A 23,294-nucleotide genomic window follows, 5' to 3' on the forward strand; every position below is an offset into this window, starting at 1 on the left:
AACAATGTTTATTTATTAACTTAAATGGCGCCGTCCCGTGAGCGGGACACCTGACTTTACTTCAATATTTTGCATGTAAATTCTTATCAAATCTTAACAAACTTTATATTGTAGGAAAGGTCTAAGTCTCTAGAATACATATTTCAGCAGTGTTTTAAAAAATAAATTGTGTAGGAAGAGTAATTGATTTGTTTATGAACAGAGTGCACTTAAAAATAAATTATGCTCTGCTATGTGTCACTGTCCCCCCAGCAGGACGTGTAGCACCCTCACACCTGATGAGGGGAGATAATAATGTAAGAGAAAACACACAAGGCACGGAGCTGCTGCTTCACAAGGAGTCTGTGTATTTCTGACAAATCAATAAAACTTTTTCAAGTAATGCAACATGTGTCTCATGAATTATTTCACACAATACAAATAAACATGAATGAAATATAACAGTTCACATTTTGTTATATAGCAAATGAATTAATCAATTCAAATAAACATGAATAAATTCACTAAAGGTAATCTGAAAATGACAGTGTTTCTTTAGCATCATTAGTCACGTGGTATGTATTAGAAGAAAATAGAAACTTACATCAAACACTTTCTCTATTGTTTACAACAAGAGAATCATATTTCTTTAACTCTGTATTTAAACATCTTTTTTCATCATATTGTTTCATCACACTGTTTATACAAAATAATTAACACTGTAGATGAACGTAACTGTATATAGTTATCTGATTTAAGTGTGTTTTACTATTATAATACATTTGCAACAATCCATTTGCAACTTCAATCTCTCTTTAAAACTTTATCATCTGTAATTATATAATGTAAAACTTCATATATATCAACATATAACATATTTTTTTTAACACGTTATCTCAAAGAGCACGTGAACACATTAGAATGGCGCACGTGTTCAATCTGAGTAATATACAAGTTGAACGGAGCAAACTTTTAAAGTGCTAAACACAATAACTTTACCAATTTGAGCAATAACACTTTTCTCTGTGATGTTTGAACATCTTAGACACACATTTTTGTAACAGTCATAGTCCATACCTGATGAGGGGAGATAATAATGTAAGAGAAAACACACAAGGCACGGAGCTGCTGCTTCACAAGGAGTCTGTGTATTTCTGAGCAGCGCGCCCGTCTCCCCCTACAGGTCAACACTTGCAAGGAAAAGCAATCAAACACTGCAATCATCGATCAAGGCAGAACAAGATAATAATAGTTTCCACAAAGTAATTAATTATTATTAATGTTCTTACTCTCAGACATTTTCATTCAATATTCAGACATTGTTGCATACAATTTATAATTTTGATCTCCAAAAAAAAATGTATAACACCACATATATTTCAACATTTTTGTAACCACCACACTCTCCCCCTCAAAACAAATGTCGTCCCGACATTACTAAAAAAAAGCATAGTTGATTCAGATAGAAATTTGCTTGCGTTAGTGCTACAACTAGTGTATGGGCTGCATGATGCCTAATCATATTTTTGTTAGTGTGTTGGGGGGTGTATAGTATATTGTCCTTGCTTTACAGCTCATATACTTTTTCATGATTTTAAAGCTTCTCTAATGCACAGTTATTCTCTCTACTGGACATATAAATAAACTGGTGCATATGGCGGCATTGGATTAGTCCACTGGTTTAAGTTCCACGTTCCATATGGCACTGACTGAGGTGTTACTGGCGTTACTTGCTCTATATTGTAGCATATGGGAGTACCCAAATAATCATAAGTAAATGTCTTTGGTGGTCTCCTTTCTCTTCTAGGCCACCGAGCATTCTGTCTTTCTCCATGGCTACTTATACTTTGCAAGTCATCCATGTCTCTCATACTATCCAGTTCATCATGTTCATTCTCGGTAACACCTGTTTGCTGCTGATGTACTCTCTCATTTTCTGTTTGTATTCTTGCATTTTCTTTTGTCTCTTTACTAACTCTGTCTCTTTCTTTTTCAGGTTCATCAGGCTGGACAGCAGGTAAGTTTGCATTCTCTAACTCAATGTTTTCTTCCACAGGTTGATTGTTTCCTTCCTCAGGTTGATGGAGCTGGACCTCAGGTAAGTGTGCATCTCTTAACTCATGGTTTCCTTCCACAGGTTGACGGGGCTGGATCTCAGGTAATTGTGCATCTCTTAACTCATGGTTTCCTTCCACAGGTTGACGGGGCTGGATCTCAGGTAAGTCATAATAGTAGGCACATCCCTCATCCTCATCTTCTGAGCCAGAATTCTCCTTGACTGCATCAGCTGGTTTATCCATCTTTCTCTTGGTCTTCGACTGTGTGCTTAGCTCTATTTCCAGCGGTAAGTAATCACACGGCAACAAGAGATTGCGATGAAGGACTCTTGACCTCCCTTTTCCACGTTCGGGTTTCACTTCGTAAACAGGACCTTCTCCGATTCTTTGGACAACAGTGTGTATAGCATCTTCCCAATGATTGCGCAGTTTTCCTGTGCCTCCTCTGGGTGTGAGATTTCGTATTAGAACACGGTCGCCTGAGTGCAGCACTGAACTCCTCACTTTTCCTTCAAAGTTCCTTTTATTTCTTTCTGCTGATTTTTTTGCATTTTCCTTGACGATTTCATATGCCTCCTGCATTCCTTTCCTCCATCTCCTTACATACTCCTTATGGTCGTCAGTCCCTCCTTCTGGTGTTAAGCCAAAGAGAAAATCAACAGGCAGTCTTGGCGATCTTCCAAAGAGGAGATAAAATGGGGAAAATCCAGTGACCTCACATCGTGTACTGTTGTAGGCAAAGGTCAGTTTATTGAGTGATTCCTTCCAGTTGGCCTTTTGTGTCTCTGTCAATGTCTTTAACATTTGGAGCAATGTCCGATTGAAACGGTCCACCTGCCCGTTTCCTTGGGGGTGGTACGGGGTGGTTCGTGACCCTGCGATCCCGCAGTTCTTTTTCAACTGGGAGAACAGCTGATTTTCAAATTCTGCTCCCTGATCGTGATGGATCCTTTGGGGAAATCCGAATTTCAGTGCGTAGTCATTGAAAATTCGATCAGCTTCAGTTTTAGCAGATTTAGATGTTGTGGCGTAGACCTGGGCAAATCTTGTAAAGTGATCAACTATTACGAGTATATACTCGTATCCTCCTTTACTTTTATCAAGATGCAAAAAGTCAATAGAAACAAGTTCAAATGGGTGAGTGGTTACGATATTCACAAGAGGTGCTCTGGTCTCTTTACTTGGTTTCTTTTGCCTTAAACAGTTACATCTTTTTGTCACAAAATGTTCAATTTCACATTTTTGGCCAGAAGAATCGGTCTCCAATCAAGGACGCTGTTCTTTCCACTCCTTGATGTCCCATTTTATTATGTAGTTCTTCCAGGACACGTGGTTTATATTTCTCTGGTAGCACAAGCTGTGTTCGAGTAGCTGTCTTTCTGCGAAGGACTCCATCCTCCTCTATGTAAAGCTTGTCCCAGTGACGCAGTAGACTTTAACTTGTTGCACTGAATGTCTTTAATAATTGCTTGGTTGGTTTTTGGCCAGCTACCTTACATTGTACTACTGGTCCAATGTGAATATCATCACTCTGTGCTTGTCGGATTTGGTCAGTAGAATAAGTTTCAATCTGGTCTACTGTACTCTCAGAATCAGAAAACAAAGATGTGGCAGTCCATGCCGTGGTCAGATCTTGAGCTTCAATGGCCTGGATGGTTGCTTTGACACAATCAGATGATAGTTCTTCTGTACATTGTTCTAACATTCTTTCAGCATCCAGTGGCATTCTGGACAAGCTATCTGCGTCAATGTTTTCTTTGCCTGGGCGATATTTAATGGTGAAATGAAAGTCTGCAAGTTCTGCTACCCATCTACACCCCGTTGCATTGAGCTTTGCACTTGTCATTACATAAGTAAGCGGATTGTTGTCGCTGTATACGGTGAAGGTGGGTGCATAATACAGGTAATCTCGGAACTTTTCTGTGATTGACCACTTTAAGGCTAAAAATTCCAATTTCCCTGAGTGCAAATGGTAATTTCGTTCAGAGGCTGTCAGTGTGCGAGATCCGTAGGCAATCACTCTAAGTTTTCCACTCTGCCTTTGGTACAGGACAGCACCAAGCCCTTGGTTTGAGGCATCTGTGTGAAGTATAAACGGCTGTGAAAAATCAGGGAATCCCAGCACTGGAGGTTTCGCCAGGCAGTCTATTAGTCTCTCTAATATCTGCTGGTGTTGTTCTGTCCATAAAATGGGCTTTTGAGAAGGCACTCCTTTTTTTCTGTTTGTCTTAACATTGGTGGTAATTCCATTACTTCCTCTCTCCTCTGTCTCAGTTGCTCCTTTTAGCAGGTCATACAATGGCCCAGCAATCTTGGAAAAATCTTGGATATACTGCCGATAATAACTCAACAGGCCAAGTACTGCTCGCAACTGCCCCACCGTGCTCGGTCTTTTTTCCTTCAGCGCTCTTACCGCCACAGTGTCGGCAGGGTCTATTTTACTCCCTTCTGCGGACACGATCCTCCCCAAGTACCGGACTTCTCTTTTAAATAATTCACACTTTCCAGGTTTGAGCTTGATCCCATATCGTCTCAAATGCTGCAGAACCTTTCTCACATCATTCACATGGTCTTCGAAGGATTTACTGAACACCAGTGTGTCGTCGAGGTAGGGGATACAGCAGTCATCTCTGAGATCTTCCAGGCACTCTTCCATGCAGCGTTGGAAGGCTGCGGGGGCATTCATCAATCCAAATGGGACGCGGATCCACTCATAGAGCCCCCATGGTGTCACAAATGCTGTCAAAGGTTGACTCTCTTTGGCCATAAAGCCCTGATGATATGCCCTCCCTTGGTCGAGTAATGAGAACCAGGTGTTTCCTCCTAGACTATCCAATATATCTTGAACACGTGGGATGGGCTGTCGATCCGGATTTGTCTTTCTATTCAATTCCCTATAGTCTATGCACAACCGTAGGCTGCCATCTTTTTTGCGAACACAAACAACAGGCGAGGAGTATGGTGAGTTAGACTTTTGTACCCATCCTTGTGCAATAAGGTTGTGTAGGTAATCCTTCATTTCCTTATACAGAGGTCTAGGTACTGACTGGTAAGTGCGTGTGACTGGGGTGGTGTCTTTTAGTGAAATAGTCAACTGCAATCCATCTATGCAACCGATGTCATCATCAGACTTTGAGAATGAAGCTGCCTCTTCTCTTAACATCTGTTGTACAATTTCTCTCCTTGATTCACTGAGATTCACTGAGGTGACTTAAGTCCAATGGTGGGTCCCATGTTGGGTCAGAATGTTGTTCAGATTGGTTTGTGACTTGATTTATCTTCACAGATTCCATATGAGGTTCCTCGAGGACAGGAGATGGGTATACGGCCTGGACTGGGTGCACTGTGCCGATAACTGTCTTGCCACCTAATATTATATCATGGTCAGTAGGATTTTGGACAGAGACGATGACATGTGGTGAGGTCTGTTTCCGCAGTTTCACAAGGGTTTCACAGAACTCCAGGCCCTCGGTCCACGTAGGGTTTAAGGCAGGCTCGAACATTAGCACTGTGTCCTCCTTTGGTGTAGATGTCTGCACTCTACATTCAATTTGAACTGAGGTATGTTTAGCCACATTGACTTGTTCTCTTGTTGTTTTAATGATGTAATCACGTGGTGTTTCTGCATGCACTTGTTTGATGAATGCTTGAATCTTCTTCTCTTCGGTATTAGGTATGGCTGACATCTCTGTGTCACTATTGTGGGGCTGGAGTAACGTGCTCTTGTTTGCTATTTGTTCAATCACATTATACCCAATGATAGGATGGCATAAGTGTCTACCCCTCATCACTAGCACAGGTATGGTGAGTTCATTCTCTTTCCTTTTATCCAGCTCTAGTCCAAAGGTGATTTCCATCCATCCTACATAGGGTATATTTTGACCATTTGCAGCTACGAGACGAAGTTCTTCAGGTGCATCGATTGCTTCTGATACATCTCTTACTCTCACACTTGGCAAGTAGCTATTTTTCCACCATTCATCGACAATGCAGACTTGAAAACCAGTGTCCCATAATGCCTCCACTAGTAGACCTTGAAGGTAGCATTTTACAAGACATTGTTTTCCTACCAGAGAAGCACAAGTAGGTTTGTTTGTCTTCACAACTTTTGCACTTGAGACAGGGTTCACATTTAACTTTGAATATCCGTTACACTGTTTCTTATGGTTGGCCCAATGATCCACTTGGCATGCTTTTGAGCAGTACAACGTCTGTTTACAATTTGAGCATTGTCTTAATACCATGCCATTATTTCTAACGCCACAGTATGTACAGCACTGAGGGGACTTTTGTATAGAACCGGTCACTCCCTGTCCCGCGGTCGTGACCCAGTCCCGTTTAACGGCCCATCCCTCTGCATGACGGGCATCCTCGCCCGACAGCCAGCTGCAAAATGGTCGCTGCCACCACACTTGTAGCAATGGGTACAGTAGACGTCTAACCCACTTTGCTGACAGGCAAAACACTTCCTTACTCGAGTTGCAGGAGGGTAATAACGCTGTGCTGAAACCCATCGTGGATGCTGAATTGTCTCTCTCCTCTGGAAGTAAGGCTGCTGGTAGTATTGATTCTGCGGCGGTGGCCCACTAGCTATATCTCCTACCAGAGAGGAACACTGGGATGACGTGACCTGGGGCTGTTTGATTGACTCTTTAATCTGCGAAACTTCTACACTGAGGTCTTTCAACAAGGCCATCCCAGAGCGCATTTCTCTCAGCTCACTTAAGATATTGAGTTCAGCCTTCTCTGTGTCCTTCTGACACTGTCCTTTTCCCTTCCTTTCCACACTAGTGTCGTTTGATTGTACAGTATGCACTTTGGTGACACTTGGTTGTGCAAGCCTCTTTTTACTTTGGCGTTCTGTCTCATGGGCACATGCTAAATTGACCTTGTCAAAAAGCAGCTCATCACTTACATCAGCTTGAGTCAGGTAAGGCCTTAGATCACCTCTGATACTATCATTCTGCAGGCTGGTCAGAACGGTATGGAGAAACATACTCTGAACTAACTGTGGATTGTACTTCAAACTGGAGTCGGCTTCTTGTGAGGCGAATAGAATTTTCTGTCTTAAATCTAAACAGCGAACAAGAAAGCTCTGTGGGGTCTCTTTGTTGCTTTGTACCTCTGAGGTAAGTTGTTTATACAATTCCGTTGCCCCCCTTTCTTGGAAATGAGCTCTGAGTATGCGTCTCAGTGTGGGCAGAGTAAGATTTGTCTTTCCCTCCAGGTAGCTACGAAGCTGCATTCCCGGTGCAATTGCTCTTATTACTGCATCAACAATTTCGATTTCAGAGAAACCCCTACTCAGTCCATGTTCAATTTGGTGAGCAAGACTTGAGAAGGTGAGTTTGTCCTTTTGTCCAGGTTCACCTATCTGACCTGATATCTTAAACTCTCTGCTCCAGGTCGCCACAACTGGCCGCACTGATGGTTGGGGCATATTTGGGCTGATGTTTCTTTGTGTATCATGGTCTAATTGTGTGCTACAGTGAGTTGAAACACTAATGTGATGTGTGTCTGCAACAATATTCTGTTTTCGTTCAATCAACTTCTGCAAAGCTAACTGCAAGTTGTCAATTTCTTTTTGCAGTAATTCCTGCTCTGTGACCTGCTCTACTGAGTCTACAGACACCCCCTGCTGTGTTATTTGTGACCCTGAAATGTTTTCAGTATTCTGCTGAAGTTCAGAAATTTTGTCCCTTAAACACAAAAATTCAGACATACCCTCATCTTCTAGTTCACTTAGCCCCTCCCTCTCAAAGTGTTTCACCAGGGTAGAAATAACAACTGAACGTGTTTGGCTAACAACATGCTCACACTCATCAATATTTACAAACTCACATAATTTAACAAGTTTTTCTTTTGACAGTGAGTACAATGCTCCAATCACTTCAAGCTTTAAGTCCTCCAATGGTTCCATTGTTCATTTAGACTTTAGGTGAGTGCAAAGTGATGTGCAAAAGCGTCCTTAGCTGGTCTGAAGATGACGATGCACTGGGAATTAACGATAAACCTCAGATGACACGCTATTTTCTTCCAAACCCAACGCTGACGCAAGCCGTTCTCACTCTGCTGTTCTCCCAAGCCAAATTTTAGAGTGAATAGCACCGTAGGTAGACCATCATCTATGGACGCCGACCTTCACTGCATATTCAATCTCGCTGGGGCCTCCAAAATGTAGCACCCTCACACCTGATGAGGGGAGATAGTAATGTAAGAGAAAACACACACAAGGCACGGAGCTGCTGCTTCACAAGGAGTCTGTGTATTTCTGACAAATCAATAAAACTTTTTCAAGTAATGCAACATGTGTCTCATGAATTATTTCACACAATACAAATAAACATGAATGAAATATAACAGTTCACATTTTGTTATATAGCAAATGAATTAATCAATTCAAATAAACATGAATAAATTCACTAAAGGTAATCTGAAAATGACAGTGTTTCTTTAGCATCATTAGTCACGTGGTATGTATTAGAAGAAAATAGAAACTTACATCAAACACTTTCTCTATTGTTTACAACAAGAGAATCATATTTCTTTAACTCTGTATTTAAACATCTTTTTTCATCATATTGTTTCATCACACTGTTTATACAAAATAATTAACACTGTAGATGAACGTAACTGTATATAGTTATCTGATTTAAGTGTGTTTTACTATTATAATACATTTGCAACAATCCATTTGCAACTTCAATCTCTCTTTAAAACTTTATCATCTGTAATTATATAATGTAAAACTTCATATATATCAACATATAACATATTATTTTTAACACGTTATCTCAAAGAGCACGTGAACACATTAGAATGGCGCACGTGTTCAATCTGAGTAATATACAAGTTGAACGGAGCAAACTTTTAAAGTGCTAAACACAATAACTTTACCAATTTGAGCAATAACACTTTTCTCTGTGATGTTTGAACATCTTAGACACACATTTTTGTAACAGTCATAGTCCATACCTGATGAGGGGAGATAATAATGTAAGAGAAAACACACAAGGCACGGAGCTGCTGCTTCACAAGGAGTCTGTAGCCGTTTCTCAATGTCAAGGATACTTCCTTGGCAGGACTAGTCCTTACAAGTCACTTCCTTCAGATTCTAGGGGAGGCTCCTTTTAAGCATCCGAAGAACACGTTAAATGGAACAGGCTAGCAAGTGCACGTCATTACGTCATTGCGTGATTGAAAGGTGTGCTTTCGGTGCTGCGCGCATAGGATTGTGGGTGATTTCCGCGCGTGAAGAGCGCGAAGGATACAAATTTGCATCCTTTCCTGTACATGGGATATTTCTCGAACGAAGGACTCAGTCCTTGGCTGAAATTTCAAGGATCCTCGACATTGGAACAGTCCTTAGACGGACGTCGATGACGTAGCATCCTCGAAATTTTAGCTTCCGAGGATCCTTCCTTGACATTGAGAAACGGCTTGTGTATTTCTGAGCAGCGCGCCCGTCTCCCCCTACAGGTCAACACTTGCAAGGAAAAGCAATCAAACACTGCAATCATCGATCAAGGCAGAACAAGATAATAATAGTTTCCACAAAGTAATTAATTATTATTAATGTTCTTACTCTCAGACATTTTCATTCAATATTCAGACATTGTTGCATAAAATTTATAATTTTGATCTCCAAAAAAAAAATGTATAACACCACATATATTTCAACATTTTTGTAACCACCACAGACGCCTACATTTACTTCAATTATTTTAATATTTTAATATAAATGACCTAATCACAACAAACTATATATTATTTGAAGATTTTAGAATACATATTTCATCAGTGTTTTATAAGATAAATTATGTAGGAAGGGTAATTGATTTATAAATAACAAAAGTGTGCATCAGAAATTGGTACTGCCTGCAGGACTCCTGCATTTACTTCAATATTTTGCTAGTAAATGCTTTCCTAATCTTGACAAACTTTATATCTTTGGAAAGGTCTAAGACCCTAGAATTCATTTTTTTTTTAAATAAAATAAATTACATATGAAGATTACTTGATTCATAAATGACAAGAGTGTGTATCAAAAAACTATCATAACAAGAGATGAAAGCTTTGTCACATAAAGTTGATACACACTTTTTTCATTCAAGCTCTGGTTTTCAGGATGAAAGTTCATATGTTTATTTGTTAAAAAATACACTTATTTAGTTGCTCTGCAATAAGCCATAATTTTTAGGAGTTGCTATGTTAGTAGTCTTCTGGTTTCGAAGAGTCCGCCCACAAAGTATCATATCCAGTAATGCAAATGCAAGATAGTCTCAGTAGCCAAACAGAGCCGTTACTAGGGCTCTGACTTCAGCATCAGTTAGCCAACAATTGCATTTTGTTGACAAAACACTATCCAATAGAATGCGCAGCACCTTTTGTTTATAAACATGCCCAGCAATAAGCCAGAACACACAGACTGCATTCTCAGATGCTCACAATCAGATGATGGCTTTACCAACACCTAAAAAGCGGTACACACATTTAAAAGTAGAAGAAGTAGTGGAAGAAGTCTGCAAATAGAGTGATGAAGAGGAACATCATCAATCCAGCAGTGATGAGTCTGACATGCTTTTTCCTGATAAGGAGATTTTGGATTCAACTTCATATCAGTAAGTTTTACATATTTTTGCTTCTTATACAATCTTTGCTAATTTTAGTTAGCTTTTAGTGAGTGGAAATGAAAATAGATAGAATTTCATGAGTTCACACTTACAAATAAGTAATCAGGCAAGTGTGAGGGGTGTGAATGAGCTGACTACTTAGGCTTCAAGTCATGCTAGTCACGTGGACACACTGATTGTTGACTGCTGATCACAATTAGATGATGGTTTGGTAGATTTATTTGAATCTCCTGAACTTTGTAAGTAAAACATTATATGTGGATGTGTAAATATAGAAAAAAACATTTACTATATGTACTATATTTGATTTGTAATATATTGTTACAATAGGAATGAAGATTTCGGAGAGGACTCTGATGAACCATCAACTTCCTCAGCAATGCCACCAGCTACTACAGCTTCTCGCTTCAGCGGAATTGGATATAGATCGAGAGGAAGAAGCAGAAGGACAGTTCAAATCACAGACAGAAGACAAACCATAGACAGAAGACAAAGCAGAGAAAGAGGACAAAGTAGAGGAAGAGGACAAGGCAGAAGGACAGTGCAAATCACAGACAGAAGACAAAGCCGAGGAAGAGGACAAAGCAGAGGAAGAGGTGTATACAGAGGAAGAGGTAGACAGACCCAACCCGTTACTTCCACTGACACTGCTGGTCCAAGATGGCACACCAGTGATGAACCTGATGTTTCACCACCTGAGACAGTGTTTAGACCAGCTCGAACCCCTGGCCCTCAGCTCATATTGACGGAAAACTATAGTCCTTTAGAGTTGTTTCAGCTGTTTTTTTCTTCGGAGACTTGCCAGACAATTATCCGCAACTCCAATGCCTATGCACCTGAACCTCAGGGTAATCAGGCAACAAGAGGAACCAGAAAACCATGGGAGGACATGTCCCAAAAGGACTTGTACTCGTATCTGTCACTGGTCATCTATATGGGTCTAGTAAAGGTTCCAAAACTGACAGACTAGTGGAATGGTTCTAGACTTTACAAAATAGGCTTTCCTTCCACAGTCATGTCATCCAGGAAATTCCAAGCAATATCATCAACACTTCATCTAAGTGATCCCAAAGAAGATGCTGAGAATTTGATGAAAAAAGGGACCCCTGGCTATGATCGACTTGGAAAACTAAAGCCAGTCTATCACCAGATTCAAGACGCCTGCAAAACTTACTTTCACCCACATCAAAACATCTCAATAGACGAGAGGATGGTCACATCCAAAGCCAGGATAAGTCTAAAGCAGTACCACAAAGAAAAGCCCACAAAAAATGGGGTTACAAGTTGTATGTTTTGGATGACTCCCACCATGCATACACATGGAGTTTTTTATTTATGAAGGAAAAGCCCCTGAAGGAGAATGTGAACAAGGCAAGGAACAAATTGGTAATGACGCTGATTGACAGTGGGGTCTTAGGAACAGGCTATAAACTATATGTGGATAATTTCTACACCAGCCCGTCATTGTTCCAGGACCTCCGTCAAAAGGGCTTCTGGGCCTGTGGAACTATTCGCAAAAACCGGATAGGCTTCCCAGCAACCACCATCAATAAGCTGCCCAAAAATCCCCCCCGCGGGAGTATGCGGTGGATTCGACACAACAAGCTTCTGTTCGTTGAATGGAAGGACAGCAGGGAGGTGCTGATGTGTTCCTCCTTCCATTCAGCCAACGGAGATCAGACCGTAGGATGGACAGAACAGAATGTTTACATTCCAACTGTGGTGTCTAACTACAACAAGTGAGTCTAATTTATTCAGTGTTGTTGTGTAGAAATTGTGCAGATATGTTTATACATTATCAACTTGACTATGTTTGCCTTTATATAATAATAATTATATAATAATAATAATGAATAGTGAATGCGTTTATACTCCACCAGCAGCTGGCTGCATTACACAACCAAAAGCGGATTACGCAGAGGGAATTCCGTGAAGCACTGGTTCTGGAGCTTGCAGACTGGATGCCCCAGAATGAAAGCTGCTCCAGTTCTGCTTCGTCAACCTCATCTTCTGTTCCCACAGAAGGACAGTCAGGCCACATATGCCACAGGCCAACATTCACTACTGAACCAGGGTTAGATGAAAGAAGAGATGCCATGTTTGTCATCGAAAAACCTCTGTAAAGTCCCCTGCATGCAATCTGTTCTTGTGTTTCCTGCTAGCACGAGAGTGTTTCAATGACTGGCACAATGAACTTAATTTGTAATAATTGTTATGGAAAATTGTAAATAGTTAATTAATATTTAGAAAGTTAAAAAAATGTAAATAGTTTGTAAATTGTTGAAAATTGAAAAGTGTGTTTTCTAACAGGCTTTTTCTATGATGTTTCTAATATACATTTCAAATAATTTCTTGTTTTTTATTATGATCCTGTCCATTTGTCATTTCTTATTGTGTCTATCTTATAGGACAAGTAAAAAAACTTAAAAAAGCATCTCAGTGTCTGTTGTGGTGTCAAATGTCAGATCCAGAAACTAAGTGTTAAAAGATATCCCCCTGGTGGTTATTCTGGTATAGCAGCTAAAAGAGTCACAGGAACTAATATATATTTATTTTGTATTTTTTTAAATAAAAGATCATTATGACATTTTATAGTTTTTCATAACAATAAACATAAACTAAAATAACTTTTCTAAAAAACTTTTTTTTAGTAATTTCTTTTCATAATAGCAATCTGCCAATTGTCTTCTTTCAAATAAGACCAATCTTAGGTCTGTATTCCAAAAAATTCATGATTTATAACCATTTTAGTTCCAAGAGTGCATTTTCATGTGTAGGCTCAAAAAGGGCTGCGCCACTTAAGGGGTTAAAAGGGGGGTAAGGGGGTCTTAAAATAAGTAAGGCTTTGGAACTTTGGGAACTGAGGTCTGAGTCACTTCTGACTCTTCACGGGGACCGACAGGTAAGTCGTCCAGACTTGCTCTCTCTCTCTCTCTCCCAGTCCACACGTGAAGTATTCTCGGCTTTCTCTCTCTCTTCGTGTCTCTCAGGTACACCGCAGGTGAATACTGTCAGCCACTCCTCCTGGACTCAAACAGAACGAATACAGGTAAGTACGCCGTAAGTAACACAGGTAGGTACCCTGGGCTTGGGGCTTTAGACGTCCAGAAGATATCCAGGTGAGTCCACTGAGCTTGGAGCTGTAGGCGTCCAGAAGGTATACGGGTGAGTACACTGGGTTTGGACTTCAGGCGTACGGGTAGGTATGCAGGTGAGTACACTAGGCTTTTAGCTTTAGGCGTACAGGTAAGTTTACAGATGAGTACACTGAGCTTGGGCTTTGGGCTTACGGGTAGGTTTACAGGTGAGTACCCTAGGCTTGTAGCTTTGGGTGTACAGGTGAGTATACAAATGAGTACACTAAGCTTTGGGCGCACAGGTAGATCTACAGGTGAACACACTGGGTTTGGAGCTTTGGGCATACAGGTAGGTATACAGATGAGTACACTGAGCTTGGGCTCCCTAGGCTTTTAGCTTGAATGAATTCAACTCACAGGCACGTGGATAGGCATATGTCAGGCTTTAGCTCTTCGAAACTCAGGTGGTTGGAGAGGACGTATAGGCACACAGCAAACTTCTAGCCTTCCTCACTAGAACAGACTTCTACGGAACACTTTGACGTTGACTTCCCAGCATATAGTGGAACAGTCCCACAATGACACAGAGCCCTTGGCTCAGACCTGCAGACTGGCAGCAGAGAACACATAAATTTCCTTCAACAGTATAATACTCCGGTGAACATACAGGGAGAGATACAAAAACTCTTTGCTTCAGGCAAGAAGGGCAGATGGAGACACAGGTCAATGCTGCTGCAATGTTTGGCCTAGCACGCCCACAGAGGGTATCGCAGAGGTGGGTAGATTGAGGTAAGGAGCCACACCATGCAATGTACTGCCAGAGTGGGGCCAACCACTTCAAATCTCCTTTCCTTTAAGCAGCGGGGCAAGAGATCTAGACATGGGCGGACATCTGGAAACACTCAACAGATGTATAATTATACACAAAGACAGTAAGTACACTTTTTCCACACTGCAGGCGATTTCAAGTTCTCCCTCTTTCGATAATCCACACAAAATTCTAAGCAAATCCTTACTTCATACAGTTACCACGCCACCACCAGGCGGGGGAAGGAGGTTAATGGGTCGCAGTCGTGTATATATATAAAGCAGCTGCCCAACGTCACCAATCCACTCTTCTATTACAGGGCTCTCTCTTAGGCCTAGGAGGTGATCGCTGACAACACTGACACAGCACAACACTACAATTTTCCAGGTGTACACATGTCAAAAGACTCACCCACCACACTCCACACACTCACAGTGATATAAGGTCAGAATCATAACGTTGGGCTGGGGCTATAGTCCTGGATAGTCGAAAGGGCTTGGGCAGAGGACGACCATATGACCACGATCTTTAAGCCCACTCCTTCCTCTTCTCAGCTGGTTCCAGCTCACCCACCGATCCTCAACACGGGTGGGGCCGCTCACACACTTATTCGATACACTGGGAATACACTGGGATAACAGTATTAGCAAGGGTATAACTGGCAAGGCAACAACAAGACAAATTCTAAGTAACACACAGTTCCCTTCGATACTTAATACTTCCCTCTCTCTTACAGATGTCTCATGCATCCGAGGCCGGTTGTACAACAATTACTCCATTCCTTCCCCTTCGATCTGTTTCCTGTGTCCTTTCAACGTGCACAATCTTTTCAAGATACACAGTAAATCCGCACAAATACTTCAGAATGAATGATTAAACACTTAGCTCTGTCTTTCTTCAGCCCAATCCTCTGTCTTGATTTCACCCAGTCTGCAAATCCACATTAATACGTCTCTCCGAACACACCGACCACTTCGTCTCGCCCACATCGCTTGCCGGAATAAACTTCTTTTGCGGTATTCCTGACACCTTATTTATGTGCCTCCTCTTCTCTGCAATGCCCAATCACCAATCGCCACGTTCACTTCGCACACCTGTTCCTAATAATCTCAAATTTGTTTGCCCAGAGTTGCTGGAACCGGCTGGGTGTTACAGTGAAAAAAGGTCCGGGCGGAACTATTTCCGCCATTTTGGGTTCCGCTGCATAAAGTCACTCCGTGACACTTGTTAACAGCCCCAAAAAGAGTCTTATTAGCTGTTTTTACACCGTGATCTGTTTCCACCTCTTTTCCCAGCAGACGCTTCAGTGCTGGTATCAAAGGAATAACCTCTGAGGCCGAGGCTTTAGCCGAGCTTATTTCCATGGTCATCTGTTCGAATGGGGCGAGAAGAGACACAAAGTTTTCCATAATCATCCACTGGCGTGCACTCAAAGTAGCGGGCAGATCGTAATCTGTCATATAGGCAGCTATGACCCGCTTCTGCTAAAGAAGACTTTGCAACATGTAGTACGTACTATTCCAGCGAGTAGCTACATCTTGCTGGAGACGTTTGGGTGGCATCCCCAACTGTATTTGCAAATCTTGCAGTCGGGAATAAGCAAGCGGAGAATGTTTAAAGTGTAAGGTGCCACCCTCTGGCCCAACGAAGGAATCCAATGGCATGGTGAAGGGATCACGTGTTCTTTCTGTCCGTAGCGCTTCTAGAAGAATAATTCCATTTATTAGGGTTTAATTTATTTCTCTGATCTCTGTGGTTAAATTAAAATCTGACTCCAATTTATAATTTATCAATATAATTCTGATGCTGATCATAATTTCTATAATTATTATTATATTTTTATTCTGTTAATTATTTAGAATGAATTATATTCACATAGAGAATAAGGTGTAATTCTGAAGGTGCTAAGGCAGTACCATACAGCTGGGCATAGAGGCATTCTCAGGGCTTAATTTCTGCCGGATCCTGCCGGAACAGGATCCGGGACCTCTCAGCGTTTGACTGTCTGTTCCGGTAACTATTTGCATGGATCCGCCGCATCACGGGGTATAAAAACAACAAAAACAAAGTATATTATATTAATATTATTAAATTATATAATATAATATATATAGATATATCATTAACATTTTTAAGGACATTTTGTGTCATTTATTCATTTATATTTTTCTTAAGTGGGATGCGGACGTGAAACTGCGTAATTGCCTAATTACGTCATCTACGCAACTCTGCTGACAAAATTAGTATTACCGCTAAAACGCCAAGGAATCGTGCGCCATGAAAATGTCGAAAAGACAGTTAAATTTGTTATCATTTTTTAAAAGAAAAAAAGAAGATAATAGTAAGCGAACCAGGATTGAAACTACACATGAGGACAGCGGCGGTACCGAGCAGGTGCAGCATGCTACCGGCACTGTTAGCGAGCCGGAGGCGGCTATGGCAGACAGCCAGGATCAACAGCAAGGTGAGGCAGGCCTAGTTTGCAGTTCAGATTCGGAGGGAGAGGAGGACACTGCTTGCAGCGGAGAAGTTGGGACATCTGGCGACAGGTTGGAGTGCACTATTTGGACCAAAGTTCAGCTTAAGATTAAACAGTCCTGTTATCCCTGGCTTGTAATGGACAAATGTAGATTGGGCTGCACAACATGTAAAGCAGTGTGGATATTAGGGCCAGAAAAAACTGCGGGAATGAAACTAGCCAAGGAATGGGTCACATGCACTGTCACCTCGTCTGCGTTGGATATTAAAAAACAGCAACGAGCACTCAGAAAAAAAGTATTTGAACATGCCCGGACCAAGGCGCATTTAGCAGCTGCAGACATTCAGCAAAAGGCAAAAGGAGACACAATAGTAAATAGTGGCTATTGTTAATAGCCAGTCGGAACAGATAAACACTACTGCTAGAGTTTTTCGCACAGCCTATAAGGAGGCTAAACGTCACAGGCCTGCTTACGGGTTTGAACAAGAAATCAACTGCCCAGAATTAAATGGAGTTGATATGGGTAAGATTCTACATTCAAATGTTGCGTGTGCAAATATTCAGAAACATATTTCTGAAGAAATGAAAAGAAAACTATTTGAAAAAATAGTACAGTGTGCACCTAAACTCAGTCTAATGCTGGATGAGTCGACCAGTTTAAATAAAAAGAGTGCTTTGATCATATACATTAGGGTTCAGTTGCCAGGTATGGACACGCCTACAAACATTTTTGTTGAACTTGTACAGCTAGATGACCTTACTGCTGAAGGAATTGTGCATCATCTATTACATGCTATGGAGCGCATGCATTTGACTGAGGAATTTCTATCAAAAACCCTCATTGGATTAACATGTGATGGGACGTCTGTTATGTTAGGGTGCAAAAGCAGAGTAGCAAGTAGGCTCAAAGATATTTTCCCAAATATTACTTTATGGCATTGCTCAGCCCATAGGCTTGAGCTTGCGGTAGGTGACGTTGTGAAAGAGATGGGCACTATTAATCATTTTAAAACATTCATGGACAAACTGTATGCAGTTTATAGCGCGTCTAATAAAACCCGATTGGAGCTTAAGGATGCTGCAGACAGTTTAGATATCCAGTTATGTAAAATTGGTCGAATATTTGACACAAGATGGGTGGCATTAAGTTTTAGAACCGTGGAAGCTGTGTGGAAAAACTACCCAGCACTTTACAAGCATTTTAAAACAGCATCAGAGGATCCCGCTCGTGATGGGAGCATGAAGCAAACATACAATGGACTCGTTAAACGCTTATCTTCCTATGCATTTGTAAACAACCTTGGCATTATGTGTGATGCATTGCAAGAATTATCTGAACTCTCACTTGAGATTCAAAAAAGAGAATGTACCATAATATCTGTCCACAAGGCAGTTTGTAGGCAAATCAGGGTATTTGAGGCAATGGCTGAAAGGCCTGGTCGCTACACTGAACTTGGCCAGAGGGGAATTGATGCCAACTCATTTCAGAATGTTTAGCTGCACGAAGAAAGACCCAGCGACAAAACGTTAAACCAAAGGCTGTTTTTCTTAAGCTTGACTAAGCACATGGAGGAGCGTATGTTATCTCAAGGCGGGTGGATGCCGGATAAGACTGGATATAACAAGTTTATTGAGGAGTTGATGGTGCTTTACGCACAGCACTAGGCCGAGAGCACTGATGCGATGTATGGAGAGACTGAAGTTGAATCGCTCTGTCAGCGTTTTGATATTGACAGCCCACGAGCAGTCATTCGAGCCTACAGAGAGTACAGAGACTCTGATGGAAAATGCATTCCTGATGAACTGAAGGAGCTATTTGTGTCTGTCAATAGCATTTCAATATCAAGTGCCGAGTGTGAGCGTGGATTTTCCCAAATTAACTTAATTTGCTCCCAGAACCGTGCCTCTCTGCACACGTCCACCATATCATACTTGCTTTTTCTGAATCTTGTTGGACCCCCCGTCGAAATTCAATCCCGTTCCTTACGTAAGGTCATGGATAGCCAAAGGACACAGAACTTCTACAGACGTACGCAGTAAAACTCGTAACCGGGAGGAGGAGGAGAATCGCGACATGACTTTGGTGTGGGTGTTTTAGACAACTAGACAAGGTAAGCAAGTGTTTATCTATTAATATTATCGAAAGCTTTGTGTGTAGTTGTGAACTATGTTCAGAAGCCTATATACGTGTTGCGAAAATAATTGCTGAGTGTGGGCTTTGCGTGTTTTGATGATTAGTGTAGTACAGTACAGGGAGTATTTGAGCAAATACTGTAGCATGCTGTTTTCAGCACCGTTTTTTGCACATTCCGGGACCAGCACCTGCCTCGGCACCCCTCTGTTCTAATATGCGTTTTGCGTACCGGCACCTATTGTTTTACAAATTAAGCACTGGGCATTCTCCTTCTGACTCAAGTTAAAGTTAGAGGTTTCTCCAAAGCACATTGCAAATAAGAGGATCCATCTATGTTTTAGGTTGAGGCAATTACTCCAGTAATATTTTCAATATAGACAATTCTCCTAATCTATGCCCCCTCCAGTATATTTATCTTAAACCCTGAAAATATAATAAATGATTTGACAAGTTTTGAAATCAATAAAGATTGACAATTTATTTTGCCAGGCAGGTTACACTTAAATCAATCATTTGGTTATTCAAATCCATCAATTAAAAATATATAAAACATCCACTATAAGATCAGCATAGAAAAATTAACATTTCACAAAATACAAATCATACCTGGAAATTCAAGACACACAGCAATTCAAGACTATTTTGCCAGGCCACCTTTTATACACAGCTTGAGACAAAGACATTGTAAAACTACAAAAATCCAATTCGACCTGTACCAAGTGACCCTAAAGGACACCTGGTCAAAATCCAGTTTGACCCGTTCCAAGTTACCTGGTCAAAATCCAGTTTGACCTGTTCCAAGTGACCTTAAAAGACACCTGGTCAAAATAGCCAGAAGTATCCTGGCAATCCCCATCTCTACAAGTAATGCATCTTCTATCCTAAGTTCTAAAACCTTGATCCATCTTATCTTAGACTTATAGAAATGAAACCTTTTTACTCATCGCACCATGACCTTTAAAATGAAACCCCACATGAATATAAAATTGCAATCTCAGAACAACATATATACATAATATCATATTTAGCAGATACCCAATGATGTGAACCTGCAGGCTACCAGTGCTAAAGCCTTTGTGATGAAGAGATTAGAAGAACAAAGAATTGCATGTCTGTAACCAGTTCAACCTGAGGGTCAAATGTAGATGAAGGCCCCAACCGAAGTTTTATTGTTTTTTAATGTCTCTCCATAAACAGACCCAAAGTTGATTATTTAACATCCGGTATTACAAAAGTGTCCCACAATCTTTCTCCCGGTTGCTGTAATTTCAGAAATGCTGCGCTGACACAGCAATCCTTCATTCACAGCCAAATGATGCGTGTGTGCCATGAATGGTATGCTGTTCAGTCCACTCCATAGCCTTTAACATGTTCCGTGCATTATCTCGGACAATCACATGCACGTTAGATTTCTCAATGCATCAGATATCGCTGCTGCGGTGTGTGACCCAACAAACTCCCGTGAGTGAAGCAAAATGTTTTCAGGAGTCAATCCACTGCGCTGTTAAGCTAAGCATGCTAGTTGGGCTAATGTGTGAGCTCCAAATGTCTGTTGTAAAACTTAGAGTTTGTCTGTCTGTGGAAATGAGCTCATGAACGTGTTTTGCAACTCGGTCATACAAAATAGGTCTGCATATTTGTTTGTGCAAAATAGCGTCTGCTTGGCAGTGTATAACGTGGCTCAATATGTTGTATGAGCCTACGAAGTCCAATGTCCTCCACCACAGAAAACGGCTGGTCATCTAAGGCAATGAATTCCATCACTTTCTCAGTAATGTCATGTGCTTTGACACTATCTTCCTCAAATTTCTTAGTCTTTTCAAATAACGTGGCCACAGAGGGTGTTTGTGATGTAGTTGGGGAATTTTTAACCAATGTTATTTTGCGGTACTCCTCATGTTCAATTGGATGCCGTGTTGTATCAAACCTGTTGTCAAAAAGTTCTTTGGCACCGTACCCCCTCTTGAGACTTTTGCAGAACAAACGTTTGTTGTCCTCATCTAAAACTTTAAAATACTTTCATACCGCTGACATGCTTAAAGGGGCCATTGCTTGAAAATGTTAGCATTGCCACTTTGTAGATGTGAGCAAAAATAGGTCATTGAAATTTGGCTTTCCTTATGATGTCATAAGGATATCTTATTAGAATAATACTGCCCCCTTAATGTGCACTATCCAACCACAGCACTGCCATTTGTGCAGAGAGAAAGAAAGAGAAGAAAAATAATTGACAGCACAATTGAGTTTGAATTGCATCAAACCACCATCATTGTGATCAGTGTTTGCACTTCATCAGCTCATTTGCATTTTAAAAGACACACCCAAAACGACACATTTTTGATCAAACCTACAAAGTGGCAATGGTAACATTTTCACGCAATGGCCCCTTTAATCTTTGCAAACCATGCAAACAGCTCGACCGTGAGTGAAACCTGCTTGAGCACGGAGAGGAGGGGTGGGTGACGACTGCTAACAGCTTGACCGTGAGTGAAACCCAAGCGCTAGCGCACGGATGGGAGGGACGCGGTTGACATTCATTTTCAGTTGACATTTTCGGCTGGATTTTTTATTTCGGCCTGAAACCGATAATGCCATTTTCGGCCGAAAAACAACACAAATTAACACTATTATATGCACAGTATGAAAATTCAAGACGTTCGGTCGGACGTTCGATTAGCCAGTCGGACGTTTATTTTTAGCATGATATACCTGCCATAAGTGTGTCAAGCGCCCTAAGCGTCTGACTTGTTAACTCAGGCTGCGTCCGAAACCGCATACTGTACAGTACGTACTGAATGAGATTAAGTACTTACTTACTGACCGTTAAAACAGTAGGTACTATATGTTCATACAGTATGAATCATACAGTATGAATCCTGGTAGTATGAATGCGATTCGAACTTACTACATCCACCATGTTGATACATCACGTGACATACGTCGTAATCACGTCATATCATACCAGCGCGAATACAGCCACATCGTCGCTTTCACCTCTTCTTCTTCATTGATAGTGAAGTGTCAATCGTATGCACGCTGCAAAATCGAACCGGAAATAGTAGGTAATCCGGGTACTTTTCGCATACTGTTTTTGGAATACTATGTATTCGAACATACTACTTGCCTTGCCTACTGCTTTTCGCCTACTATATAGTATGGAAGTAGGCGGTTTCGGTTTTGCAGCATCACTTCTCTCATTCTCCAACAACAAGCCGTTTCTTTGGCTTTTGCCACGATACTGTAACATGCCGGGGGACATTGCCTACTAGCGATCTGCATGTCTAATTCCAAGTCGACGCGAACAACGACACAGAATTATGAAAACTGACGCAGCTTTACCCTACAAGCATGTAACACACAGCACTATGTAGTATAGTATATTTTAATTGACAGAACAAAACCAGCTTGTTGCGAATGTTAAACACGCGAGATGGCAGAACATTGACTAAAAGTCACAGCTGGTGTATTAAAGGCCACACTTTACAATGGCGCACTCTGCCGAACATTTCACGCTACTGTGTTTGAAGGTAACCTGTTAACCACATGTAATTTCATTGTTAAAAGTTAGCCAAACTACATCATTCATGTTCAGGCATGTACCAAGGCTAATACATTCGGCAGAAGTTTTGTCTATCGTGGCTAGTACCTATCTGGTACAATTCTAGCAGTTTTTTTCATATTGTGTGCGTACATCTAAAAGGTAATTAGCTTCCTAAACCTTAGTTGTTAGATTTGACACTATTGTGTTACTTTGTGCTACTAAATGTTTATTTATACTTTTACATATAATATCAATATAAAACATAAATATTTACCAGTCTGATGCAATTTACACCTATTGTATTTTTGTGAAGACATTCTTATACTATTGCATTACTAATATGGGTAAAGTCATTGTATACTGTTTAGTTGTTACTGTTTCTTATTCGTTACTGTTCTTACAGTTATTATCATTATTATGCTTTCGCAGAAACACACGCACATAGGCTATGTAGCCTACCTGTTGGAAACAGTAAAGATGTTTATTATAGACATGGGAGTGATTTGTTTTGCCTGAACATTTTGCGGTTGCCACACCTTCCCACATTAGTCCCGTAATGAAATTAATGTGCTCTCTTACGACAATG

The 23,294-nt window shown here is 40.9% G+C and overlaps 1 protein-coding gene across 1 annotated transcript; it reads right to left on the reverse strand.

Moving 5' to 3' along the window:
- Positions 1-1,105: 1,105 nt before the first annotated feature.
- LOC141361446 (uncharacterized) lies at positions 1,106-3,006 on the reverse strand. The gene is made up of 2 exons (XM_073862741.1): positions 2,177-3,006; positions 1,106-2,116 (listed from the first exon to the last, which is right to left on the reverse strand). The coding sequence occupies exons 1-2, from the start codon at positions 2,838-2,840 to the stop codon at positions 1,605-1,607; spliced, it is 1,176 nt and encodes a 391-aa protein (XP_073718842.1). The 5' UTR covers positions 2,841-3,006; the 3' UTR covers positions 1,106-1,604.
- Positions 3,007-23,294: the final 20,288 nt, after the last annotated feature.

Source organism: Misgurnus anguillicaudatus, chromosome 24, assembly GCF_027580225.2.
Source record: "Misgurnus anguillicaudatus chromosome 24, ASM2758022v2, whole genome shotgun sequence".
In the NCBI taxonomy this organism is placed as follows: Eukaryota; Metazoa; Chordata; class Actinopteri; order Cypriniformes; family Cobitidae; genus Misgurnus; species Misgurnus anguillicaudatus.